This window comes from Salvelinus sp. IW2-2015, linkage group LG19, assembly GCF_002910315.2.
Source record: "Salvelinus sp. IW2-2015 linkage group LG19, ASM291031v2, whole genome shotgun sequence".
NCBI lineage: Eukaryota > Metazoa > Chordata > Actinopteri > Salmoniformes > Salmonidae > Salvelinus > Salvelinus sp. IW2-2015.
In genome coordinates this window covers 25,190,808-25,216,461 of record NC_036859.1, presented here as the reverse complement: position 1 = coordinate 25,216,461, position 25,654 = coordinate 25,190,808, and the positions used below count along the sequence as shown (strand labels likewise).

Sequence of the window (25,654 nt, the reverse complement as noted above, 5' to 3'; positions counted from 1 at the left end):
GCTACGGAGAAGAGCCCTGGGCTCTATGGGCATACGGAGAAGAGCACTGGCTCTATGGGCGTACGAGAAGAGCCTGCGGCTCTATGGGCGTACGGAGAAGAACTCTAGTACCTCTTTAGTATCTGTATGGGCTTACGGAGCTGTGGTCCCCAGTGGCCAAGACAAGAAGTCGACCAATCACCAGCAACTGTCTTATTAAGCCTCATACAAACACCTCCACCGCTAGCTACCAGGAAGCCAGCAGCACATCCTCCTGAAGCAGCTCCATTAGCCATGATTTATGGCTCCACGGCCTAGCTTCACATGATTTATCATACTAAACCAGGTGACTGTAGGCTTCTGTTCTGCACCAGTGCCACCTGAGGGACTTCCTCATCTTTGTTGTAGTGTGCAGGACATCAGGGAGTGCTGGAGGGACCCTAGCTAGCAGTTTCTACTGCATGTAGTTAGCCAGCAGTGATGATTAACCTACTGTTTGTACGGCTGTGTGAAACAGGCTTCTCATCTCCCCTGTGGTTAACTAATGCACCGATCACTAAACCAAGTCCAACCATGACAAAGGATATGGATACACACAATGGCCTAATGGACAAGGACAAACCGGACAGAATGATGATTCAAGGTAAATCCATGGAACGGTGGTGGTATCTTTTTTCACCTGACATGGATTGCATGTGTAACATTCATTCAGCAGCTGCGTGAAGCATATACAGCCAGGGGCAACCAAGCACATCCACGCTAACCTCAGGCAATACTGATACAAGTGAGAATTAAGGCCAAAGCCTATTCCTTATATTATTCATTTCTAAAGAATTCCAATTACAGCAGCGAACAAGATATGGGTGGGCATTGGATATTGTACAGGCATCTCCTCTTTCATCTGCAGGTGTGTGTGTGTGTGTGGGGGGTGGGGGACTAGCTGTTACTGCAATACTCCGGCCAAAGAGACAGTTCACATTGCATGATGGTGTTCAATGTCATTTTTTAATTGAATTGAAAGTCTCACTCTCCGCTATCTATGTTGAGCCAGACACACACACAATAACGTATATGCACCCATACTTTATAGATAGTAAGTGTATTCAAGCATACCAAAAAGTGTATTGAAGCCCTATGAGTCCTGGTCAGAAGTAGTGCACTATATAGAGAATAGGGTGTCATTTAAGACAACCATAGTGTTTTCTCCACACTGCCATCCGAGCGATCCCCCATCAGCTTGGCTGTGAGATACTCTGTCTGCTGTGAGAAGTGGTCGGTCATTACCTACAAGTGTATTCAAGCATACAAAAACAGACCCTACAAAGTGTTTTTTTTACACACTGTCGCCCATGTAGTCCTTCTTCAGATTGGCAAGAGAAGTGATCATTACACCCTGCACTGCCAGCTGTGGCTCATTAAAACACATGACAGATTTATGAACACACACACACAGATCTCTGCGCTCTCATGTTGCCACAGCAACAGTACCTGTTGCTAGAGCAGATGAAGGAGTAAACATTTCAGGATTCACATCACAAACTCAGTTTGAGTTTTCAGAGCATTCTCAGAACCTCAATGACTTTCACGGAGTTCCATCACTGGACAAACAAGACATTTCACCCAACTTTCAACATCCCTCCATCCTTCCTCTGAAAAAAATCTGAACAAGCACTTACAGCAGTGAGAAAGCAGACCCACTTGATTCTTCCCAAATGGCAGTCTATTCCCTATAWAGTGCACTACTTTAGACAGGGCCCATAAGGCTCTGGTCAAAAGAAGTACACTAAATAGGGCATAGGGTACCATTTGTGATACAACCACTGACCCTTCACGGTGATGGCTACAGCCCTTTGCAATACAGACATCTGTTGGGAGACGCCTCTCCAATCCAGTCTGATTAATGGAGTGACTAAATCGTTCATGGCTCCACATGTCCTTTTAATATCAGCTCATATCTCATGGCGCTGAGAAAATAAATGAACGGTCGGAAGAAAGAAGTTACATGATGATCACTATTATGAGAAACATCCTAGGCTATGAACTTCCGGCTTGTGTCCTTAATAGCACCCTATTCACTACATAGTACATTACTTTCAACCAGAGCTGGTCAAAAGTAGTCCACTATATGGAATAGGGTGCCATTTTGGACACAGACCCACCAGTTGTCGTCAATGTAGCTTCTCCACAGCAGAGCAGCTCAGTCGGCCCAGCGCCCACAGACAGATGAACTTCTGAACTCATTCTGACAGCTAATGCCATGGTTTAGATGGAGGAGAGAGAGGGAGCAGCGAGGGCGCAGAGACCGAGGGCGCAGAGACCAGGGGCGCAGAGACCAGGGGCGTAGAGGGTGAGGGGCACAGGGGGCGCAGAGAGCGAGGGCACAGAGAGCTCAGAGAGCGAGGGCACAGAGAGCTCAGAGAGCGAGGGCACAGAGAGCTCAGAGAGCGAGGGCACAGAGAGCGAGGGCACAGAGAGCGCAGAGAGCAGGAGGCACAGAGAGCGCAGAGAGCGAGGCACAGAGAGCTCAGAGAGCGAGGGCACAGAGACGAGGCGCAGAGAGCGAGGGCGCAGAGAGCGAGGGCGCAGAGAGCGAGGGCGCAGAGAGCGAGGGCGCAGAGATCTCAGAGAGCAGAGAGCTCAGAGAGCCAGAGAGCTCAGAGAGCGCAGAAGCCGAGAGCTCAAGAGCAGCACGCAGAGCGAGGCACCGAGAGCACCGAGAGCGAGGGCGCAGAGAGCTCAGAGAGCGAGGGCGCAGAGAGCTCGAGAGCGAGGGCGCAGAGAGCGAGGGCACCGAGAACACCGAGAGCGAGGCGCAGAGAGCTCAGAGAGCGAGGGCGCAGAGAGCTCAGAGAGCAAGGGCGCAGAGAGCGAGGCACCGAGAGCACCGAGAGCAGGGGGCAGAGAGCTCAGAGAGCGAGGGCGCAGAGAAGTCAGAGAAGCGAGGGCGCAGAGAGCTCAGAGAGCGAGGGCGCAGAGAGCTCAGAGAGCGAGGGCGCAGAGAGCTCAGAGAGCGAGGCGCAGAGGAGCTCAGAGAGCGAGGGCACCGAGAACACGAGACGAGGGCGCAGAGAGCTCAGAGAGCGAGGGCGCAGAGAGCTCAGAGAGCGAGGGCGCAGAGAGCGAGGGCGCAGAGAGCGCAGGACGTACTTAGCAAGGGATAATACAGTCTTCTAAATGACTCAAATATTTGTAATGTTAATGTGACCAGGTTTGCATGTACAGTACAGTGTGTGGTGCTACCTGCTCCTGTCTCTCCAGCCAGCGGTCTACCATGGGGTGGTTGGCACTCAGGGAGGAGCGGGCCGTCTCTCTCTGGTTTGCCCAGGTCCCTGAGTCACGGGGGAGACTACGGTACGTGTCCACAACCTTACCCTGGACAGACAAAGGAACAAAGAAGAATCTTAGGGCTGGTTTCCCAGACACAGATTATCCTTAGTCCTACTATACGCTAGGCTTAATCTGGGTCTGGGAAACCATCCCTTTAAGAGATACTTCAGGATTTTGGCAATGAGGCCTTTTATGTACTTCTCCAGTGTAAGATGAACTCGTGCATATCACTTTATTTGTATGTCCAGTATGAAGGGAGGTAGCAGATACCATAGACTTCCAGTCATTGTGTTAACGCTAGCTAGCAATTGCGCTAGAGCTAGAAAGCGACTTCCTTCAAACTGCACACAACGACATTAAAAAAATGGTATCCACGAGTTCATCTGACTCTGGGGAGGTAGATAAAAGTATCACTTTAAAGATAAAGGCTATAAACATAGTTGAGTTTTACAACACAAACTGACAGACATTAGTAATATATAGCATAGGGGGTCCTTGCTAAGTACGCCTACATACAGTACACTTAGGGGAGAGCATTAGAGGACACAAGTAGCTAATGTCATACACTGTAGATCAGGGGTGGCCAATTTATTGGCCTTGAGGGTCATGTCGGGATTTCGAAATTGAGTTGCCGCACTAACTTCTTTCAAAACACATTTGCTGGCCAGAAGAGGAAAAAAAGGTAAGTTATTTGAATATAAAAGGGCCATTATAATTTAACATACTTTCCATCTAGTTGTAGATGTTCAAGAGTGGACTGGAGTGATTTAACCCAAAATAATTATCGTTTTTTTACTCCTGCGGGTCAGATTGAATGGCCATAGTTTGCCCACCCCTGCTTTAGATAGTGTACAGGGGAGTTGTATGATCGTTGGCAACCTTTCTCTCCAGGCTGTTGGCGTCAGTGCTGGTGTCTCCAACAGAGTGTTGTGGTTTGAGGAAACCAGCTGTGGTGGACCAGCGGGTGGGGTTCTTCCTGGACGGCTCCTCTGGCGGCAGGGTCACACGGGGGTCGCTGAATGGCCCGTTGACCGTCGCCAGTGCTGGATCACTGCTGCGACGCACATGGAGGGGCATATCTGGAGGAGAGCAAGAGACCGTGCGAGATGGTGAACGACAGAGAGGAGGGAGAGACAGCAGAGAAGGTCAAAATTAGTTTATTTGGGAAAGTATGTACTTCCTTACTTTGGCCCATCGCTCCAGCAAACAGCTGGGTTTCATTCAGTTGACCTTCTCTCCAGGCTCCTCCATATTGATGTCCGCTTTATGTCACTTTATTAGGTTTGTGTATTGGTCCTAATCAGGACCTTAGTTTCAGCAAGGACACATGTTTGAATCTGTTGGTGTGTAGTAGTCCAAATCAAACAGACTATGATGCTCAGCAGCAGTTCTTGCCAATTCCCTTCTCACAATAGTAATTAGTCCATTCTTAATGTGAACCTGAGCAGTGTGGGTGATTCTCTCTTATAAAGCCATTACAGTCTGGGTTACCCAGTGCAGCGTCAATACACACATCAGCAATAGAAATAACAAAAATTAGAATTCAGAGTTCACCACTATCAGCTGTAAATTGGTGTTCTGGAGCCCACTATTATGCATATGCTCAGTAATTATCGGAGGTTGGTGTAGGCTGACTTGCCTAGTTAAATAAAGGTTACATAAAAAATATTGTGCAGGGGTTCCAAAACCTTTGGCCCATTTTCATACAAAAAAAATCTGTGACCCCACTATGTAAAAAAAGGTATGTAATCAACGGCCAATGTTTACTTTTGTTATTCGGGCTATGACACTACAAATCAGTCCCACAGTATTTCAATCTGAAGGAAGTATGGTTTGAAGTGACTGAAATGCATCAGAAAGGTATTGGGAAGTTCAGAAGATCATCAGGCAATAATGTATTATATTCTGTGTAGAAAATAACATTGATGTTCTTTTCCCCCCAGTCTAATTTAGTGCCTGGTCTTGTCCACTCGGTTCTAACGGCTTGTGGGCATAGTAGAGGGAAACATTATGTACCTACGTGTTCCTGACAGTCATTTTTCAGTGATGGGGTCATAATATTTTGTAGCTTAAACCATTCAAAGGATAGAGACATTTGTAGGAAGAAAAACAGAAACCTCTTTATTACAACGGCATCTAGCGTCTACCAGAAGGTTTGTGAAACAAGCGCAAATTCTCTCGCAACCCCATTTTAAAATCAGGCGACTGCACATCGGAGGGCTTTCACATTAGATTGTACTAAGCAGGTCAGTCAACTAAATTGGATTTTTGAGATTAGATGTGAATATGCTATAATGACAAATTTTCGGCATAATCAGACCAAGCAGGTTCCTAATTTATAACCTTTTAGAGCAATATACTTTCAAACGTCTTCTAACTATAGTTAACTGACGGTATAAAATGTCTTCAGCCAACAAAAAAAAGTTTTAACAGGACCTAACTTTATATTACTATATCTTGCAAAACTGGTATAAATTGAATGACTCTGCACAGGGTCCTCTATGTAATTGGAACAGTTTTTAATGGAAGATGACATTTTGCCAGTAGAATAATTTAGACAATTAGCTCTTGGACAGTTTTCAAATATAAAGAATACACAGCTAACAAGACTGGATAGGGGAGGGACTCTGAATAAAATGAGAATAATATGAGAGTAAACCCGTGTGTGGTCCCGTGTGGCTCAGTTGGTAGAGCATGGCGCTTGCAACGCCAGGGTTGTGGGTTCATTCCCCACGGGGGGACCAGGATGAATATGTATGAACTTTCCAATTTGTAAGTCGCTCTGGATAAGAGCGTCTGCTAAATGACTTAAATGTAAACTTCTTATTCCTAATTATTATCTTGACAATTAATGGAATGCTGTCTACAGCAATTTGATTCCAGTAGGCAGCTAGACAGAGAGGCCTCTGGGAGTTTGAGTCTGGGGAGGCCAGACCTGTTAGGACAGAGTTCTCTCCTCCCTCCCTGTAATGCTCTGTCCCATGACTAAGACAGAGACACGTCTCTCACGCTCCTGGTGAACAGGCGTCCGCTTTCACAGCGCAGCATCATGGGACTCCTGCTCAGTGTTCCAGTTTGGATGAAAAAGCTAGTCATAAACAGAACTCTGTGGTGATGTGTCACTGAATGTTCTGGGAGACATGCAGGGGAGAGGAGCCATTGAAAGTAGCACTGAGGAGTCGCAGCATAGTGGAGACGTTCCCATCGGTCAGAACATGGGAATGTGACACTTGGCGTCTTCAAAAGCCTTGGAGAGGTATTTTATTAAAACAGCTACAGCTTGTCCAGGGCTCCGCTCTCTGTTGTGGTCCATTTATTGGACTCAGTGGAGCAGCAAATAAGCCGTTGGGATTTCTGACATAGTTTGGAGAAGAACGCTGAAAATGAATGGAGCTTAACTTTGTTGCTTTTCTTTTTGTGCTGCACACAACAACTAATGTATGTATATACTGTAGCACAGTCTTGTTTGCTGTTGATGACATACTGCTATTCTGTTACAGAACTCCCACTCAAAAACAGTTTCCAACCAAAAGCCCACCTAGACTGATGTTCGTTAATGGCATCTTCCTGATGTTCTATAAACACTCAAGACCAGCGGGCCAAAACATTTAARGTGATCATTTTATGTGGCTAAAGAACTGACTGCACTAGATTCCTCCCACATAGGAAAATATCTGCATAGCCACAGTAGATATATCTGTATGCTACATAATTCCCATCAATGGTTAATGCTCCTTTGTTGTTGTAAGTGCAACGTTCTGATGCAAAATGTTGTCGAACGTTGCAGACAAATGCCATGAATAGAGCAGACGGGTGTTTGATTTGTGAACTTACTAGTTCGGAGGGCGGACGGAGTGACTTCTATCTCGCTGGCGGCCTGGTAGGGCTGGAAAGCAGACATGCTGCTTGTGTTGAGCTCGGTGGCAAACAGGTCGGGACTCTGGGTGCCCGTTGAGCTGACGCTGGTGCCGTCGCCACCATGGTGAGGTTCCTGTTCATCATACACCGCCACCAGCTGACGGAAAAAGATGATTGCTTTATTGACCATTTACATGTATTTGGATCCCCATTAGCATATGCAGAAGTGGCAGCTACTCTTCCTGGAATCATTACATTATATACAGACATTGTAAATCATATACTGTATCTGGGAGCAAGACATACAGTACCAGTCAAAGGTTGACACCTACTCATTCAAGGGTTTGGTTACTACATGATTCCATGTGTTATTTCATAGTTAAGTCTTCACTATTATTCTACAATGTAGAATAGTACAAATAAAGAAAACCCCTTGAATGAGTAGGTGTGTCCAAACTACTGACTGGTACTGTATCTAATAGTGAAAAGCTTAGTGTGTGTGGTGTGAAGGAGTAATAGAAAGTCGGGAAGAAGCGAGAGAGAGATGGAGGGAATACGTCAGGAAGGAGAGACAAAGAGCAAGAAAGAATGTGTGAGACAGAAATTGAGAAGAGAAAGGAGAGAGAAAGAGAGAAGAGAAAGGAGAGAGAAAGAGAGAGAGAAAGAGAGAAAAGAGAAAGGAGAGAGAAAGAGAGAAGAGAAAGGAGAGAGAAAGAGAGAAGAGAAAGGAGAGAAAGAAAGAGAGAAAAGAGAAAGGAGAGAGAAAGAGAGAAAGGAGGAAAAAGAAACACGACTGTTAAGAATTCAAGTTGACGTCTGACTAGTCGATATGGATCCCACCAATGATTTTATCTACTGTATGATTCAGGCTTCCTATCGTACGGAGGCCTTATTAATTCCAAGGATAAGTACCCTTGCAGTTAATTGAATATGACATTTAAGCCGTCACTAAGATGTCCACCAGGCCACGTGTGTTCAGCTGGCTTGCGTTATTGGTTCGGTGCTGTGAGGAAGGATCAAAATAGTTCAAAAGGCCATTAACAGTACAGTCACACTCACACAGGCAGGCAGCCACATTAGAAACAGATCTTATTCACCATGCAGTACAGCAGAGGCCCAAAGGCAACCAAATGTAGCCCGTCTGACTCCAATCCCCTACTGGCCACAACAGAGACAGGCAGAGTTTGAGGGCACAATAACACTCTGCCAGTATCTGTCCACTGGAGGTATACGGTCTTTTTCCCAAATGGCACCCTATTCAATGTAAAGTGCACTTCGTTTGACCAGAGCTCTGGTCAAAAGTAGTGCACTATATAGGGAATAGGGCACCGTTAGGCATAAGCCCACTGAATTGCCTTGTTTTCTGAACATCTGATTGTTGTGGGCTGTATAGAGCACACTCTGGCACTGGCCCTGGTCTGTTCCCGTGTATTAAAGCAGCTAAAGCCTGGGAGCCTGTGGTTTTATAGCATTTAGATGAGAACAGAGAGCAGAGACACTAACTACCCCTAGGGGGCATAGGCCCTCCCTGGTTGCTTCCCAAATGGCACCCTAGTCCCTATATTGCGCACTAGTTTTGACCAGGGCCCACAGTGCTCTAGCCTAATGAAGTGCACTTTGGGCAATAGGGTGCCATGTGGACACGGTCCCGCTCTCCCTCAATCTCCTCAGCACCCTAATTAATAACGGCAGAGCTGAACCAACATTCCTTAGTATATGTCTCTGTGACGTGGGGAGAACACAGACCCATATGACTGGTAAAACCAGCCAGGGGTCAACCGTCAGTTTAGAGTAGCCCGACAGACCATTCTATAAAAAGACAGACAAGGCTGTGAGTTTGCATGTGTGCGTTGTGGTGCATATTTATGCAATAACCCTTCTAATAAGTGTAGTTGTTATATTTAACTGTGCCCAATATAGTGGAGTCAGTGAAACTCATTCCAAGGTCTGGTCCCTTTGGGCACCATAATAATATGCCAGATAGAATAAGACTGTCCCCCTCTGGGATCAATCTGGTGGTGATTATACAGAGGTACAGTGCATTTGGAAAGTATTCAGACCCCTTCCCTTTTCCACATTTTGTTACGTTACAGCTTTATTCTAAAATGTATTAAATAATTTTTTCCTCCCTCAACCTACACACAATACCCAATCATGACAAAGCGAAAACTGGTTTAGACATGGTTGCAAATTTATATTTATATATATATATATATATATATATATAAAAAGAAAATACATTATATAAGTATTCAGACCCTTTTCCATGAGACTCGAAACTGAGCTCAGGTGCATCGTGTTTCCATTGATCATCTTTGAGATGTTCTACAACTTGATTGGAGTCCACCTGTGGTACATTTAATGATTGGACATGATTTGGAAAGGCACACACCTGTTATATAAGGTCCCACAGTTGACAGTACATGTCAGAGCAAAAACCAAGCCATGAGGTCGAAGGAATTGTCTGTAGAGCTCCGAGACAGGATTGTGTCGAGGCACAGATCTGGGGAAGGGTACCAAAAAATGTCTGCAGCATTGAAGGTCCCCAAGAACAGAGGCCTCGCATCATTCTTAAAGTGGAAGAAGTTTGGAACCACCAAGACTCTTCCTAGAGCTGGCCGCCGGCCAAACTGGGGGAGAAGGGCCTTGGTCAGGGAGGTGACCAAGAACCCGATGGTCACTCTGACAGAGCTCCAGTTCCTCTGTGGAGATGGGAGAACCTTCCAGAAGGACAACCATCTCTGCAGCACTCCACCAATCAGGCCTTTACGGTAGAGTGGCCGGACGGAAGCCAAACTTCAGTAAAAGGCACATAACAGCCCGCTTGGAGTTTGCCAAAAGGCACCTAAAGGACTCTCACAGACCATGAGAAACAAGATTATCTGGTCTGATGAAACCCAGATTGAAAACTCTTTGGCTTGAATGCCAAGCATCACGTCTGGAGAAAACCTGGCACCATCCCGACGGTGAAGCATGGTGGTGGCAGCAGCATCATGCTGTGCGGATGTTTTTCAGTGGCAGGGACTGGGAGACTAGTCAGGATCGAGGCAAAGATGAACAGAGCTAAGAACAGAGATCCTTGATGAAAACCTGCTCTGGAGCGCTCAGGACCTCAGACTGGGGCGAAGGTTCACCTTCCAAAAAGGACAACAACCCTGAGCACACAGCCAAAACAATGCAGGAGTGGCTTTGGGACAAGTCTCTGAATGTCCTTGAGGAGCCCAGCCAGAGCACAGACTTGAACCCGATCGAACATATCTGGAGACCTGAAAATAGCTGTGCAGCAACGCTCCCCATCCAACCTGACAGAGCTTGAGGAAACTCCCCAAAAACAGGTGTGCCAAGCTTGTAGCGTCATACCCAAGAGGGGTCTGAATACTTTCTGAATGCACTATATACTGGGTACATGGATACGGTGTGGGTGTTTAGACAAGGGCCCTAGTCTCCAGAATGTGTCACTCTCAGGCCTATGATAAAGGATCCGTGTTAATATCTACTGGTAAGTTACATGGATGAGAATGATGCACGAACATAATAATCACTACATCACAACACTGTCTCTCAGGTTGTTTGTATTGCGTTTCACTCTTATCACATTCACTGTATCTCCAGGTAGGGGACTACTAGTGTCGAGTGTGCGGAGCTAGGGTGACTGTCATTGAATTTTGGATGATGGTAATTGGCCAGCCGAATGACCGCGGTCTCCGTAATAACCGCTCAAATAGCAAACGCTATGKTCCTGACTGCATGTGTTGCTAAAGAAATAAAATGAATAGAACATGTCCCCATTTAAGTTAATGATGGCATAGTTGGGTGAACTGGCGGCCATTGCGAGTGTACCCATAGGAGCAAAGCAGGAAGTAGAAACAGGAAGTGTACTCAAGATGTGCTGTGATTTGTTGATTCAACTCAACTGACATTACAGAAAATACATGCCAATGCATGAGCCCTAGGTTAAAGAAAACAAAAAAAGGTTAAGACAACAGGATTCTAATATCATAGAACTCTTTGCAACAATGGGACCAGCTATGCTAGTTAGCAGCGGCGCTGGTCCCAGATTAGTGACCAGGTTGTCTTAACCTATATTTATTCAACCTAGCATGAGCCACATAAATTAACATAATTAGAATGAACATACAATACCAGGCAGCCATTGCGAGTGTACCCATAGATGTGGTAAAGGAGTTTGGGCATATTCAACAAATCTAACAAAGTGGATATTCGTCAAATCTATCATGATTTATCGATTGTAACAGGCCCACAATTTTCAAGTTTTAAATGTCGTCACATGCACAAGTACAGTGCAATGGCTTTCTTGCAAGCTTGAAAGGTAATGACTTAAGTCCGATTTGGATATATTTGGCAGTTTTTGCTGCATAACATGTAGAAATTGTCCCTTTTCAAGTCCCGTTTGTACAAACTGGTAGCATAGCAAGCATACGGTAATCAGTGGTGGTAGTCAAAGTACATTTTAACTAATGCAGTTGATTGGTAACGATGACTAACATGTGTTGGGCTTAACATCCATACAAGCYTTATACTCAGATTTTGACCTCAACATAATGTGAAATACATATAAACCATAGTCTAAATGTATGATCATTTTGTTGGAGGCATTGAGGAGACTCGCAATCTTTCCCCCACGGCCCCTTCCCCCACTCAATGGCAATTCCATTGTTTTGGTCGAGTTCGATTGACCTCTTTACCACATCTATGCGTTTACCAGTCAAATTGCCAGGGTTAGAGGTTCCAAGCCCGTTCTATTATTTATATTGCTATGTGTGCTGCTGCATTGTGCCAGCCCTATGCGGAGTGCCCCAGGTATGTGACAGACTACATTCTTGTGGTCAATGGATAGCTGAGGAACGCTCAACTCCGTTCTACATTCTTATGGTCAATGGATAGCTGAGGAACGCTCAACTCGTTTACATTTTATGGTCAATGGATAGCTGAGGAACGCTCAACCTCCGTTCTACATGCTTGTGGTCAATGGATAGCTGAGGAACGCTCAACTCCGTCTACATTCTGTGGTCAATGGATAGCTGAGGAACGCTCAACTCCGTTCTACATGCTTGTGGTCAATGGATAGCTGAGGAACGCTCAACTCCGTTCTACATGCTTGTGGTCAATGGATAGCTGAGGAACGCTCAACTCCGTTCTACATGCTTGTGGTCAATGGATAGCTGAGGAACGCTCAACTCCGTTCTACATGCTTGTGGTCAATGGATAGCTGAGGAAGCTCAACTCCGTTCTACATGCTTGTGGTCAATGGATAGCTGAGGAACGCTCAACTCCGTCTTAACAGTGCTTGTGGTCAATGGATAGCTGAGGAACGCTCAACTCCGTTCTACATGCTTGTGGTCAATGGATAGCTGAGGAACGCTCAACTCCGTTCTCTTATATTGATGCAGAGTTGAGTATAACTGGTCAAGTGTTTTGTTAACAACAACATTGAGTCACCATCAGTCGACACTTGTAAAAATGTCAAATCTTCAAATGCTTACCTGTGCCTGTGTGTGTCCTGAACAACTGCGGTCCTTCCGCGGGGTGCTGAAATACCTACTTTTAATAAAAAAATTAAAAACAATACCACCAACTTTTTCTCCATTTGTGTTACTCGTCTGGATACGTAGCGGCCTTGACATACTACATCAGTTGAGATTCAATTGGTGGTTGTATTCGCTAAAAGTTTATTAAAACTATTTATTTCAACACCCCGCGGAATATTGTTAGTGTCGACTGATGACTCCATTTTGTTGCTAGCAAATCGTGCGACCACTTATTAAAATGCAACTCCGCCTCAATATCAGAGAACAGAGTTGCGCTTTCCTGACCTCAACTAGGTAATGGAATGGTTCAAATTCTCCAGTAAACTGCAGCAGAGTATTTGGCGACTTCACACGCGTGTGCGGTGAAGCAATCTACACAGCAGGAAACTCCCCCTCAGTACTAATTGCTACATTTGTTGACAAGCACATACTTGGCACCACCACAAGATAACTCACTCACATGCGCGCACACACACAATCAACAGGGGTGGTCTTCCCTGAGGATGACTACACAATAACTGTTCAACTTCAAATGTGTGTTGATTGCCCTGAGAGACCGTATACGTGTGTTTCTGCACACACTTACATGATTGATATGTCATGCATGAGTGTATGTGTGTGTGTGTGTCTGCTATGTCGTGCATGTGTGTCTGCGTGTGACAGGAAGGTACCAGTACCGTGATACTTGTATCATGGCAAGGAAACAAAACATTAAGCACCACATCACTGCTTTATGAAAACAACAGTGTTGTTAGAAAATATCATTGTTGTCATCAAGAGTCATATTTATTGATTTTCCAAACTATAGGGGTGGCAGGTAGCCTAGTGGTTAGAGTGTTGGACTGGTAACCGAAAGGTTGCAAGATCGAATCCCCGAGCTGACAAGGTAAAAATCTGTCGTTCTGCCCCTGAACAAGGCAGTTAGCTGTTGCTAGGCCATCATTGAAAAAAATGATTTGTTCTTAACCACTTGCCTAGTTAAATAAAGGTAAAATAAATAAATATATAGCACACAATTTTACATWGAGCAGATTTTTGTAGGACCAAAAAGTTGCCTGCATCGTGTTAGTTTATTTTTGCCATGGAAAGAATAGTGATACTGGTATCATCCCGTCCCTAGTGTGCATGCATGTGTGTAATTCTCTGTTACCCAGTTTGAACACAGGTTCTACACATCCCTAAAGGATAGCGAACACCACAATGGACACAGCAATGAACTCGCAAAATATCTTTATACCATCCTCAACTCTGTCTACTAAATCACATATGGATAGAGGCATATGGAGTGCTTTATAACAAGGTCTTTATCAAATTTCACTCATTCGGTTACAATATACTTCATCCTTCAATGTCATGTTCTAGTGAGTTTCCCAATGCCTCATGATATATCCCTGTGATTTATTGGTTACAAACCAAATGACACCCTTTTCCCTATGTAGTGCATTACTTTTGAACAAAGCCCATAGGGTTGTGGTCAAAAGTAACGCACTAGTCGGGGAATAGGGTGACATTTGGGACACACATTAAAATCATACCATAAACATCAAGTTAATATTCTCTTCTCTCCATCTGAAATACAGGGTCCAGGGAGTCTACTTGTACATTAAACTGCCTCATACTAGCCTAGTGGTTAGAGCGTTGGACTAGTAACCAAAACGTTGCAAGTTCAAATCCCCCAGCTGACATGGCACAAATCTGTCGTTCTGCCCCTGAACAGGCAGTTAACCCACTGTTCCTWGGCCGTCATTGTAAATAAGAATTTGTTCTTAACTGACTTGCCTAGTTAAATAAAGGTAAAAATMAAATGCTACAGACACGTGCTCCTGCCTTATGGGCCGTTCTGGCGTGAACAAGGCTTACTTACATAGACTCAGTAGACATTGCAAATGAAACCAACCCAAACAGGAGATGTCCACTTCTCTTAGAGCAGTCCACGGTGTTCTTTGGCTAACTGGGAGCAGGCAGGTGTCACACTTTGCCCGTAGAAGTAGGACCTGTCTGGCTAGACCCTGTATGCCAGGTAAATACTAGAGGCTAGATAGCAGAGCTGTCAGCGAGTGGAGGGAATGGCCCAGATCCTTGGCCTACATAGCAGTCAACAACCAGCACTAAACGCCATGTCCCTGTCAACATCTGCAACCCATAACACCAACCATCGCCGTGTCTACAGCCAACATCTACAACCCATAACACCAWCCATCGCCGTGTCTAAAGCCAACACCCAATGTATGAGCCCAACCAGGCCAATAATATGCTCATAAGTAGCTGATTAAACACCGTCTACAGACAAGGAAAATAACATAGGAAAATAAATAGCTTATAACAAGACTCAAATGATGTGGTGAAAACAACCCACGAGGGTCAGTAGTGGACACTGGAGAGATACGTACTGTGCCTAGCCCATTTGATGAGTTTTGTTTGATTTGTGGCATGACAGGGGCGAGATGTCTTATAATAATAGGCTATAGACAAGTCATGGTCAACATCACACAAACAGTCAGGCATCAATTCGATCTAATCCACCCATTAAATCACAGTGTCTTGACAGATGGCTTGTAAATGTAGACGTACAGTACAATCACACTTGACGCAAATCTTACACACGCACACACACACACACACGTCAGAGAGAGAGCGTACAACCCACTCGAAATGTAGAATCATGTTCAAGTGTAGAACAATTGTGACTAGAATGGACGAAGCAGTTTGACTGTAATAACCCCCTATCCATTTCACTTAATGGAAACTATAGAAAATATCTGGGAAAAAGGTTTATCTGAATAAGACCTGCACTACATGACCAAAAGTATGTGGACACCTGCTCGTCAAACATCTCATTCCAAAATTATGGGCATTAATATGGAGTTAGAACAGCAAAGGGGGGACTAACATCCACTAGATGTTGGAATATTGCTTCCCTTCAGCCACAAGAGCATTCATGAGGTCGGCACTGATGTTCGGCGATTAGACCCGGCATGCAGTTGGTGTTCCAATTCGTCAGGCCAGTCAAGTTCTTCCACACCAATCTCGAAAAATAATTTGCTTACGGACCTCGCTTTGTGCACAGGGGCATTGTCATGCTGAAACAGGAAAGGGCCTTTCCCAAATTTGGAAACAGAATCGRCTAGAATGTCATTGTATGCTGTTAAGATATCCCTTCACTGGAACTAAGGGCCCTAGACAAAACACAAAAAACAGACCCATACCATTATTCCTCCACCACCAAACTTTACAGTTGGCACTATGCATTAGGGCAGGTAGCGTTCTCCTGCCATCCGCCAAACCCAGATTTGTCCGTCAAACTGCCAGATGGTGAAGTGTGATTCATTCCTCCAGAGAACACGTTTCCACTGCTCCAGAGTCCAACGGCGACGACTTTACACKYCTCCAGTCGACGCTTGGCATTGTACATGGTGATCTTAGGCTCGTGTGCCGCTGCTCAGCCTTGGAAACCCATTCCATGAAGCTCCTGACGAACAGCTATTGTGCTGACGTTGCTTCCAGAGGCAGGTTGGAACTCAGTAGTAAGTGTTGCAACCGAGGACAGGTAAATTTTACGCGCTTCAGCACTCGGCGATCCCGTTCTGTGAGCTTGTGTGGCCTACCTCTTTGCGGCTGAGCCGTTGTTGCTCCTAGATTGTTCCACTTCACAATAACATCACTTCAAGTTTACCGGGGCAGCTCTAGCAGGGCAGAAATTGGACAAACTGACTTATTGGAAAGGTGGCAATCGTATGACGGTGCCATGTTGAAAGTCACTAAGCTCTTCAGTAAGACCCTTCTACTGCCAATGCTTGTCTATGGAGAATGCATGGCTATGTGCTCAATTCTATACACCTGTCAGCAACGGATGAGGCTAAAATTTCCGAATCCACTAATTTGAAMGGGTGGCCACATACTTGTGTATATAGTGTACATTGAATTACAGGGATATAATGGAATCGTAATACGGGACAGAGCTATAGTAATGCAAATGTATAAAAATCAGATAAATCATTTCCTGGGATAAAGGCTATGTTACAGCTTTCATTTATAGCAAAGTGAAATTACACATAAGCTGTAGGAAATTGAAACAAAAACGTAAACCTCAACTACAGTCCACATCTTTCAGATACGTGAGACCTGAAAAGGTTTGTTCTCACATGAACTACTGTACTAGCCTACAGTGGGGCAAAAAAMTATTTAGTCAGCCACCAATTGTGCAAGTTCTCCCACTTAAAAAGATGAGAGAGGCCTGTAATTTTCATCATAGGTACACTTCAACTATGACAGACAAAATGAGAAAGAAAATCCAGAAAATCACATTGTAGGATTTTTAATGAATTTATTTGCAAATTATGGTGGAAAATAAGTATTTGGTCAATAACAAAAGTTTATCTCAATACTTTGTTATATACCTTGTTTGGCAATGAAGAGGTCAAACGTTTTCTGTAAGTCTTCACAAGGTTTTCACACACTGTTGCTGGTATTTTGGCCATTCCTCCATGCATATCTCCTCTAGAGCAGTGATGTTTTGGGGCTGTTGCTGGGCAACACGGACTTTCAACTCCCTCCAAAGATTTCTTATGGGGTTGAGATCTGGAGACTGGCTAGGCCACTCCAGGACCTTGAAAGCTTCTTACGAAGCCACTCCTTCGTTGCCCGGGCGGTGTGTTTGGGATCATTGTCATGCTGAAAGACCCAGCCACGTTTCATCTTCAATGCCCTTGCTGATGGAAGGAGTTTTCACTCAAAATCTCACGATACATGGCCCCATTCATTCTTTCCTTTACACGGATCAGTCGTCCCTGGTCCTTTGCAGAAAAACAGCCCCAAAGCATGATGTTTCCACCCCCATGCTTCACAGTAGGTATGGTGTTCTTTGGATCAACTCAATTCTTTGTCCTCCAAACACGACGAGTTGAGTTTTTACCAAAAAGTTCTATTTTGGTTTCATCTGACCATATGACATTCTCCAATCTTCTTCTGGATCATCCAAATGCCCTCTAGCAAACTTCAACGGGCCTGGACATGTACTGGCTTAGCAGGGGGACACGTCTGGCACTGCAGGATTTGAGTCCCTGGCGGCGTAGTGTGTTACTGATGGTAGGCTTTGTTACTTTGGTCCCAGCTCTCTGCAGGTCATTCACTAGTCCCCCCGTGTGGTTCTGGGATTTTTTGCTCACCGTTCTTGTGATCATTTTGACCCCACGGGGTGAGATCTTGCATGGAGCCCCAGATCGAGGGAGATTATCAGTGTGTCTTGTATGTCTTCCATTTCCTATAATTGCTCCACAGTTGATTTCTTCAAACCAAGCTGCTTACCTATTGCAGATTCAGTCTTCCCAGCCTGGTGCAGGTCTACAATTTTTGTTTCTGGTGTCCTTTGACAGCTTTTGGTTTGGCCATAGTGGAGTTTGGAGTGTGACTGTTTGAGGTTGTGGACAGGTGTCTTTTATACTGATAACAAGTTCAAACATGTGCCATTAATACACAGGTAACGAGTAGAGGACAGAGGAGCCTCTTAAGAAGAAGTTACAGGTCTGTGAGAGCCAGAAATCTTGCTTGTTTGTAGGTGACCAAATACTTATTTTCCACATCATGTTTGCAAATAAATTCATAAAAAAATCCTACAATGTGATTTTCTGGATTTTTTTTTCTCATTTTGTCTGTCATAGTTGAAGTGTACCTATGATGAAAATTACAGGCCTCTCTCATCTTTTTAAGTGGGAGAACTTGCACAATTGGTGGCTGACTAAATACTTTTTTGCCCCACTGTACATGTGCTGCTTGTGTTAACATTCTCACATAGAAGACTTGGAGAACAAAGACCAAACAAGAACAGGCTCCACAAACAATAGGCCTACTTAAATCAAACGTGACATGTGCCGAATACAACAAGTGTAGACTTTACRGTGAAATGCTTACTTACAAGCCCTTAATTCTTCTTGAACTGCACTGTTGGTTAAGAAAAATTTACCAAGTAGACAAAAAAAAGTAAAAAATTAAAACATTAAGTAAGAGCTATGCCATGTGTATTGCTTTAGGCCTACTGGTTAATTCAACAGAATACCATCCAATTAAGCACCTCAGTATAGTCTGAAGAATTAGGAGCAACTAACTTCCTAAGCCTGGTGGGAGAACAGTTAATGAGAATCATGCATCACACAGTATCACCCTTAATCACATTGAAGGTTCATTTTTCCTGTTTGGCCTGCAATAACAGCTTCTCAAGCCAATCAACACTTAATCAGACATCATGGGCTTATTTTACAATGRGGGTGTTCAATTAGCTGGGAACGATTTGTGTTGCGTCGCGGCAGAGAAGGATGCGCTTAAAGGAGGCTGTTTGAAAAGGCTCAATGACAACATCTATGGCCGAATGTCGGAATGGCATCCCGGCGTGCTTTCCGCTGCACCATGGAGATGTTTGTTAAAAATACAGTATCTCACCCAACTCTTACATCAAAACCGATCCAGTAGAACCCCCGCAGCTTGGCTGATAATACGGTCCACTTGGCAGACACAGGAAGAAGGAAACGGCAGTAAATAACTTCAGTTAYGTTTACATGGTGACTGTAGCGCGGCAGTGTATTGTTTCTCCAGGTCTTAGGTTAACTGCAGCCATTTGGTGGGTGTTTGGTTATTAACTAGGTTTATGGAGTCCCAAGAGAGCAGAGGACATGGAGCCAGTTTGTTACTTCACACTCCCAGCATGGGCCAAGGTGTTCTAGACACAGAACACTACGCATTCTATTTCTATGGTTCAAGAAGAGAACAGAGCTTAGAGACGGATCTTTGAGTATGCAGGTGCTGCCATTGCCCTCATGTTGCTAGGCGATTCTCGACAGCAATAGCTTTTCAATTCCTCTCATAAAAGTCACGGTGAGTCCACAACATTTTTATGAGGTGGTGTCTGCGCTACCGTCGGATCGTTAATCAACACACATTCTGTCTGTGTAGCTTGTTTTCCTGCACAAAGAGACACTGGGCCTTAGTTGTAGCCATTTGAGAGAGAACCTGCCACCAGAACATGGCACTTCTTAGGTGGTGCAACATCTAGCCTGGACTGTAGGAAAGGCGATTGCTTTTCCTGCAGTGAGGTAAATGCCATGTGTGTGACTGCCCTTTCCAGCCAGCTCCTTGGAAAAAGGGACATCTTCCAAAAAGGAGCTTGAGACATCCTGAGCTCCCTCCTCTCGATAACCTCATGTCGAGAGAACGTTTGCAAAACCTACAGTAATAAATGGTGTTCTAAACAATGCCAAAGTCTTTCTCCATAGTGTCTGTCTGGCCAGAGAACATTACACTTTGAATTAAAGTTATGACTTTCTCCAAGTGGCAGTCAGATGCCTTCTGACTGTACTGTTATTCACTGGCCTGGCCAGCTGAGTAGAAGGGAAGTTGCATCGTTCGTTGCGATACAGCTGGCTAAGCTCAACTTGATCAATGTTGAGCAATTATATTGGTGTTTCACAACACGATGAGCCAACATGTGGAACTTATTTTAAATTGAACCTTTATTTAACTAGGCAAGTCAGTTAAGAACAAATTCTTATTTACAATGACGGCCTACCAGGGAACAGTGGGTTAACTGCCATGTTCAGGGGCAGAACGACATATTTTTAACTTGTCAGCTCAAGGATTTGATCCAGSAACCTTTTGGTTACTGGCCCAATGCTCTAACCACCAGGCTACCTGCCACTAGGCTACTCAGGAAAGAAAACAAGAGCTCCCTTGCTTTTCGCAATAAATCTGTACAATTAAAAGTGAGCAGCGTGAAAAAGGACTGAAGTAGAAATGTTTCATCATACAGCGTCTGGAAGAGTCCCAGGTGTCCAATACTTCCCATCCTGTGAGGCCAGGTCAGCGTTTCCCCCAGTAAAGAAGGGCTTTGTCCCAAATGGCACGCTATTTCCCATGTAGTACATTACTTTGACCCGAGCCCTATGGAACCTGGTCAAAAGTAGTGGAATAATAAGGGAACAGAGTGCTATTTGGGATGCAGAGTAGGGATCCCCTCAGAGCCTCTCTTAACCTCTCAACGGCTCTGCTTTTCTCAACTCATCCAGTAACAGGGCCCCTGATAAGGCCAAGGCCTACACCAGTACACACTTAATGAAGAAGAATCAGCTAGAGCTATGGCTTAAAAGAGTAACATCATACGCCAACTAAGCTACAACAGTCAATTTGGCACCCTATTCCCTACAGTGCACTACTTTTCAACCAGAGCSCTATGGTGCATTATGTAGYGAATAGGGTGTCATTTGGGACGTAACCTCTTATAAGTGAGCTGACAGCAGCTAATGGTCATTGTTCGAGCGGATGAATAAGTCCCCGTCCTGACCCACGATGCATCTGGAAGAGATCAACGCTGTGTTATTGATGAGTGCTGACGGTGAGCGCCAACACTTAACCCCGTCAACAGGTCAAAATGGGGGGTCTGAGACTGGCACTCTATGGGGACTTTTTGGGGAATTGGACTTTTCACATAGTCCTCTTTAAAATAACCAATCTCAGTCCTCTGGGGTAAAAAAAGAACAACCAAAAGAACTCAGTTCTCTTTGTATTCACACTGCCCTTGCTGTTGAATGAGGACTCAACTCTTATGCAGGTTCACTTCACTTATTTTGTGGTCTGAGTCCTCTTTGCGTTCACACTGCTATGTTTAGAAAGGAACCAAGATCTTTTTCCAACATTCACTCAATGCATTCTGGGTTTTTACAAAGTGCAGGACCAGCCATTCCATAATCATTGTATATCAGAAGACACTATTAACATGCACAAATTATTGGTAAGAAAATAAATAGCTGAAGAATAACTGCAGATTAAATAATTCTGTAGTTGTAATTGTTTCGTACTCTCTTTTGTGTTCACACAGCAAAGACCTTGGAAGTCATCAGCCACTCAGCCTTTTTAAAATACTCCAAACCAGGTGACAGTAGCGTTGATTGGCAATGTATATCCGTACGTATTGCTTACGGTCTAGATTCCAAGCTATCTGCTCTAATGTTGCTATTTTGTAGAAAGCCCTTGTTACTAGCCAGATGGCCACAGCTGGATAACTACCTAGCAAGATGAAGAAAAAATGTAATTGACTCTCCATAATCCTGGCAGTGCCAGCCCATAGCGAAGGGTTTTTCTTTAATTTTACAATTTTCTATAAAGTTGAATAATAGTAAAGACATCAAAACTATGAAATAACACGTGGAATCATGTAGTAAAAAATCAAAACATATTTGAGATGAGATTCTTCAAAGTAGCCACCCTTTGCCTTGATGACAGCTTTGCACTCTTGGCATTCTCTCAACCAGCTTCATGAGGTAGTCACCTGGAATGCATTTCAATTAACAGGTGTGCCTTGTTAAAAGTTAATTTGTGGTATTTATTTCCTTCTTAATGTGTTTGAGCCAATCAGTTGTGTTGTGACAAGGTAGGGTTGGGTATACAGCAGATTGCCCTATTTGGTAAAAGACCAAAGTCCATATTATGGCAAGAACAGCTCAAATAAGCAAAGAGAAACAACAGTCCATCATTACTTTAACACATGAAGATCAGTCAATACGGAACATTTCAAGAACTTTGAATGTTTCTTCAAGTGCAGTCACAAAAACCATCAAGCACTATGATGAAACTGGCTCTCATAAGTACCGCCACAGGAAAGGAAGATCCAGAGTTACCCAAATAAATGCTTCAGAGTTCAAATAACACACATCAACATCAACTGTTCAGAGGAGACTGCGTGAATCAGGCCTTCATGGTCGAATTGCTGCAAAGAAACCACTACTAAAGGACACCAATAATAAGAAGAGACTTGCTTGGGCCAAGAAACACGAGCAATGGACATTAGACTGGTGGAAATCTATACTTTGGTCTGATGGGTCCAGATGAGATTTTTGATTCCAACCGCCGTGTCTTTGTGAGATGCAGAGTAGGTGAACGGAAGAACTCTGCATGTGTGGTTTCCACCGTGAAGCATGGAGGAGGTCTTATGGTGTGGGGGTGCTTTACTGGTGACACTGTCAGTGATTTATTTAGAATTCAAGGCACACTTAACCAGCATGGCTACCACAGCATTCTGCAGCGATATGCCATCCCATCTGTTTTGCGCTTAGTGGGACTATCATTTGTTTTTCAACAGGACAATGACCCAACACACCTCCAGGCTGTGTAAGAGCTATTTGACTAAAAAGGAGAGTGATGAGTGCTGCATCAGATGACCAAGCCTCGACAATCACCAGACCTCAGCCCAATTGAGATGGTTTGGGATGAGTTGGACCGCAGGAAAAGCAGCAAACAAGTGCTCAGCATATGTGGGAACTCCTTCAAGACTGTTGGAAAAGCATTCCAGGTGAAGCTGGTTGAGAGAATGCCAAGAGTGTGCACAGCTGTCATCAAGGCAAAGGGTGGCAACTTTGAAGTATCTAAAATATATTTTGATTTGTTTAACACTTTGGGTTACTACATGATTCCATAGTTGATGTCTTCACTATTATTGTACAACATAGAAAATACTCAAAATAAAAGGTGTCCAAACGTTTGATTGGTACTGTATATAGAATTATGCATTGGCTCCATGCTAACTGAGTTAAAAGAGTGTCTCATAAGTCTACATCCTGATTCTCCACCCTTTTCCCAATTGTCCACCCTTTCCGTTAACTCCGATCATGAAGTTAACGATGGTGGAAACTCTTCTCTAGCTAGTCAATGATTACAGCAATCCAATGCTTGTTAATCCATTGTGATTTAATTTTAAACGTCAATACTAGCTACAGTGGTTAGCTAGCTTGGAGGAAGTATTTAGTGTTGTGTGCATTGCATCTGTGCACTTAGCTAGCTCCCATCCCATAGCCTACATGGCATATGAAATGTGACTGTCTCATCTGTGGATGTACGGAGAAAAATGTTTMTTTTTTTTWWAAACATTGGCTCCCCCACGTGGAGGTTCGTGCTCTCTGATTGGCGCAAAGTCAAGTTGTTGGCCACTGACGAGCATTGCGATTGGTTGGTCGCTACCAGGTCGGCACGCAGCAGGTACCGCTTATGTTCCAGCAAAAGAAAGAAAGGCCTCCCACTGTGATAAGTATCTATTTGGCAGTCTATCGGCAGTGAGATTCGTGGTGTGTCTCATGCTTAAGAGCTAGTATTGATTTTGTACTGTACTGTGATTCTCACCAAATATGTTGTCTTCACACTATTCAAACCCCACAATCAAATAAACAGCCTATGAAGCTCTCTTAGCCTATATATCACATTGCAAACAAATAATCTTACCTAAAAACTCCATACATTTTGACATTTTTATGCATCCTTGACAATCGCTAATCAATAGGCCTATTCAAAAACACCACACCTATTTTTCTGCAAACCTGCACATCATCTTGTCTCTTTTGGCACCAATGTGAGGGGTTATGTCAAGGGAAACAGTGTTGCAGTAGTCTAGTCTAGTGTGTGGTGTAGGAATAATGACAAGTGAACCTGGGGAGCTTTATGTTCACACTGTCCTAAAAAAGGGAAACGGACCCCGGAATTCAATCAAAACGAATGGTCTCAGTTCGGTTAGGGGCTCTTGAGTAGTCCAAGTTCCTTTGGAGTGTTCACACTGAACACAAAATTAAGAGAACCGCACAGAGTTCACAAAAATTGGCTGAAAGGGACCAAGTGTAAAAACACCCTTATCTGTAATTGGAGGTGGAGTGCACATTTGAGGGGGTGGAGTGACAGTTTGTTAATGAGAAATTATAGTTCTGCTGATGCCGTCAGAAATAGGACACCGTCCTACTCCAGTTTGATAAGTATACTTATCCCCTTGGATTCATTACATTGGGCGGGATTTGGATAAAAAAATACTACACTTCAAATACATGGAAATCTCCGTGGAGATTAGCGCTCATTGAAGGTCTTGACAAACCATGATAAATGCATTAGGTTATCAAGAGGTTCCAAGAGAGGGCCAACTCCATATTGTCCACTTCAGACTGCTCAGCAAATTCTCCATTTCATTTTGCACTGGGTTCTGACTCAAATGTGAACCCCACCCCCCAAAAAACAACTCTCTGCGCAAAAGGTAATTCTCCTGCTCTCTTTCTTCAGTCTGTCTCTCTCTGCCAAAGGTCGTCTTGCTTCTCTGTTTTCTTCCTTCTCTCTGCTAGAAGACCACGAGGAGCAATGAGAGCCCTCAACGTACTTAATCACATCGCTCTTCCTTTCACCATCCTAACCTCCCAGAGCTAAGCCACAAAACCTAATTAAACTCCAATAAGCACAAATTAAACTGTCAAATCAAAGTCATGTCTTTGGGAGTTTGGCACAAATCAAAATAAGATGGACAGACCAGTAGCATCCCAAATGACACCCCTTTCCCCTATATAGTGCCCTATCCAGCACTGMTCTAAAGTAACGCACTATGTAGGGAATAGGGTGTCATTTGGGACAAAGTTTGAGACATGAAGACTACCCGGTGACACTGGCGTAGCGCAAGACATGGTTTTCACAGGAGTCATCAGTTTAAGTGTGTGCTTACCTGCCTGGGCACAGTCTGCTGTTCTGGCACTGGGGAAGGGGTATGACGACACTGGGGAAGGGGTATGACGACACTGGGGAAGGGGTATGACGACACTGGGGAAGGGGTATGACGACACTGGGGAAGGGGTATGACACAAAACTGACTGTGGCACACAGGGACAAATCACAGTTCCCACTTTGCCCTTTTGCTAGAACTAAGGGCATAATATCCCTGTTCACATTTTAGCATGTCCTTATGACAATGACTTGTGACTTTAATTATATGTGATCTTCTGCCATTTACAGTACCATAGATGCCCTGACCCAAATTGAGTAATTCAACAAGGTGGTCAGTTCCCAGTGTGTTCCTAGATGCTGATCACCACCACCGTGCCAAAGTCAGACTTTGGTTTACAAATTCAATTTGTAAAAAAAAATTAAAAAGTACAGGTTGCTAC

At 44.3% G+C, this 25,654-nt stretch overlaps 1 protein-coding gene across 7 annotated transcripts in view; it reads right to left on the bottom strand.

Moving 5' to 3' along the window:
* The window catches only part of LOC111979132 (partitioning defective 3 homolog), a 218,384-nt gene that overhangs the window by 118,107 nt on the left and 74,623 nt on the right, over positions 1-25,654 (bottom strand). For all 7 annotated transcript variants that reach the window (XM_024009454.2, XM_070448917.1, XM_070448918.1 and 4 more), the window contains exons 3-5: positions 7,141-7,321; positions 4,186-4,385; positions 3,220-3,351 (exon numbers count right to left, since the gene is read on the bottom strand). In XM_024009454.2, coding sequence (XP_023865222.1) covers positions 3,220-3,351; positions 4,186-4,385; positions 7,141-7,321 — 513 coding nt within the window. The remainder of the gene's footprint in view (positions 1-3,219; positions 3,352-4,185; positions 4,386-7,140; positions 7,322-25,654) is intronic.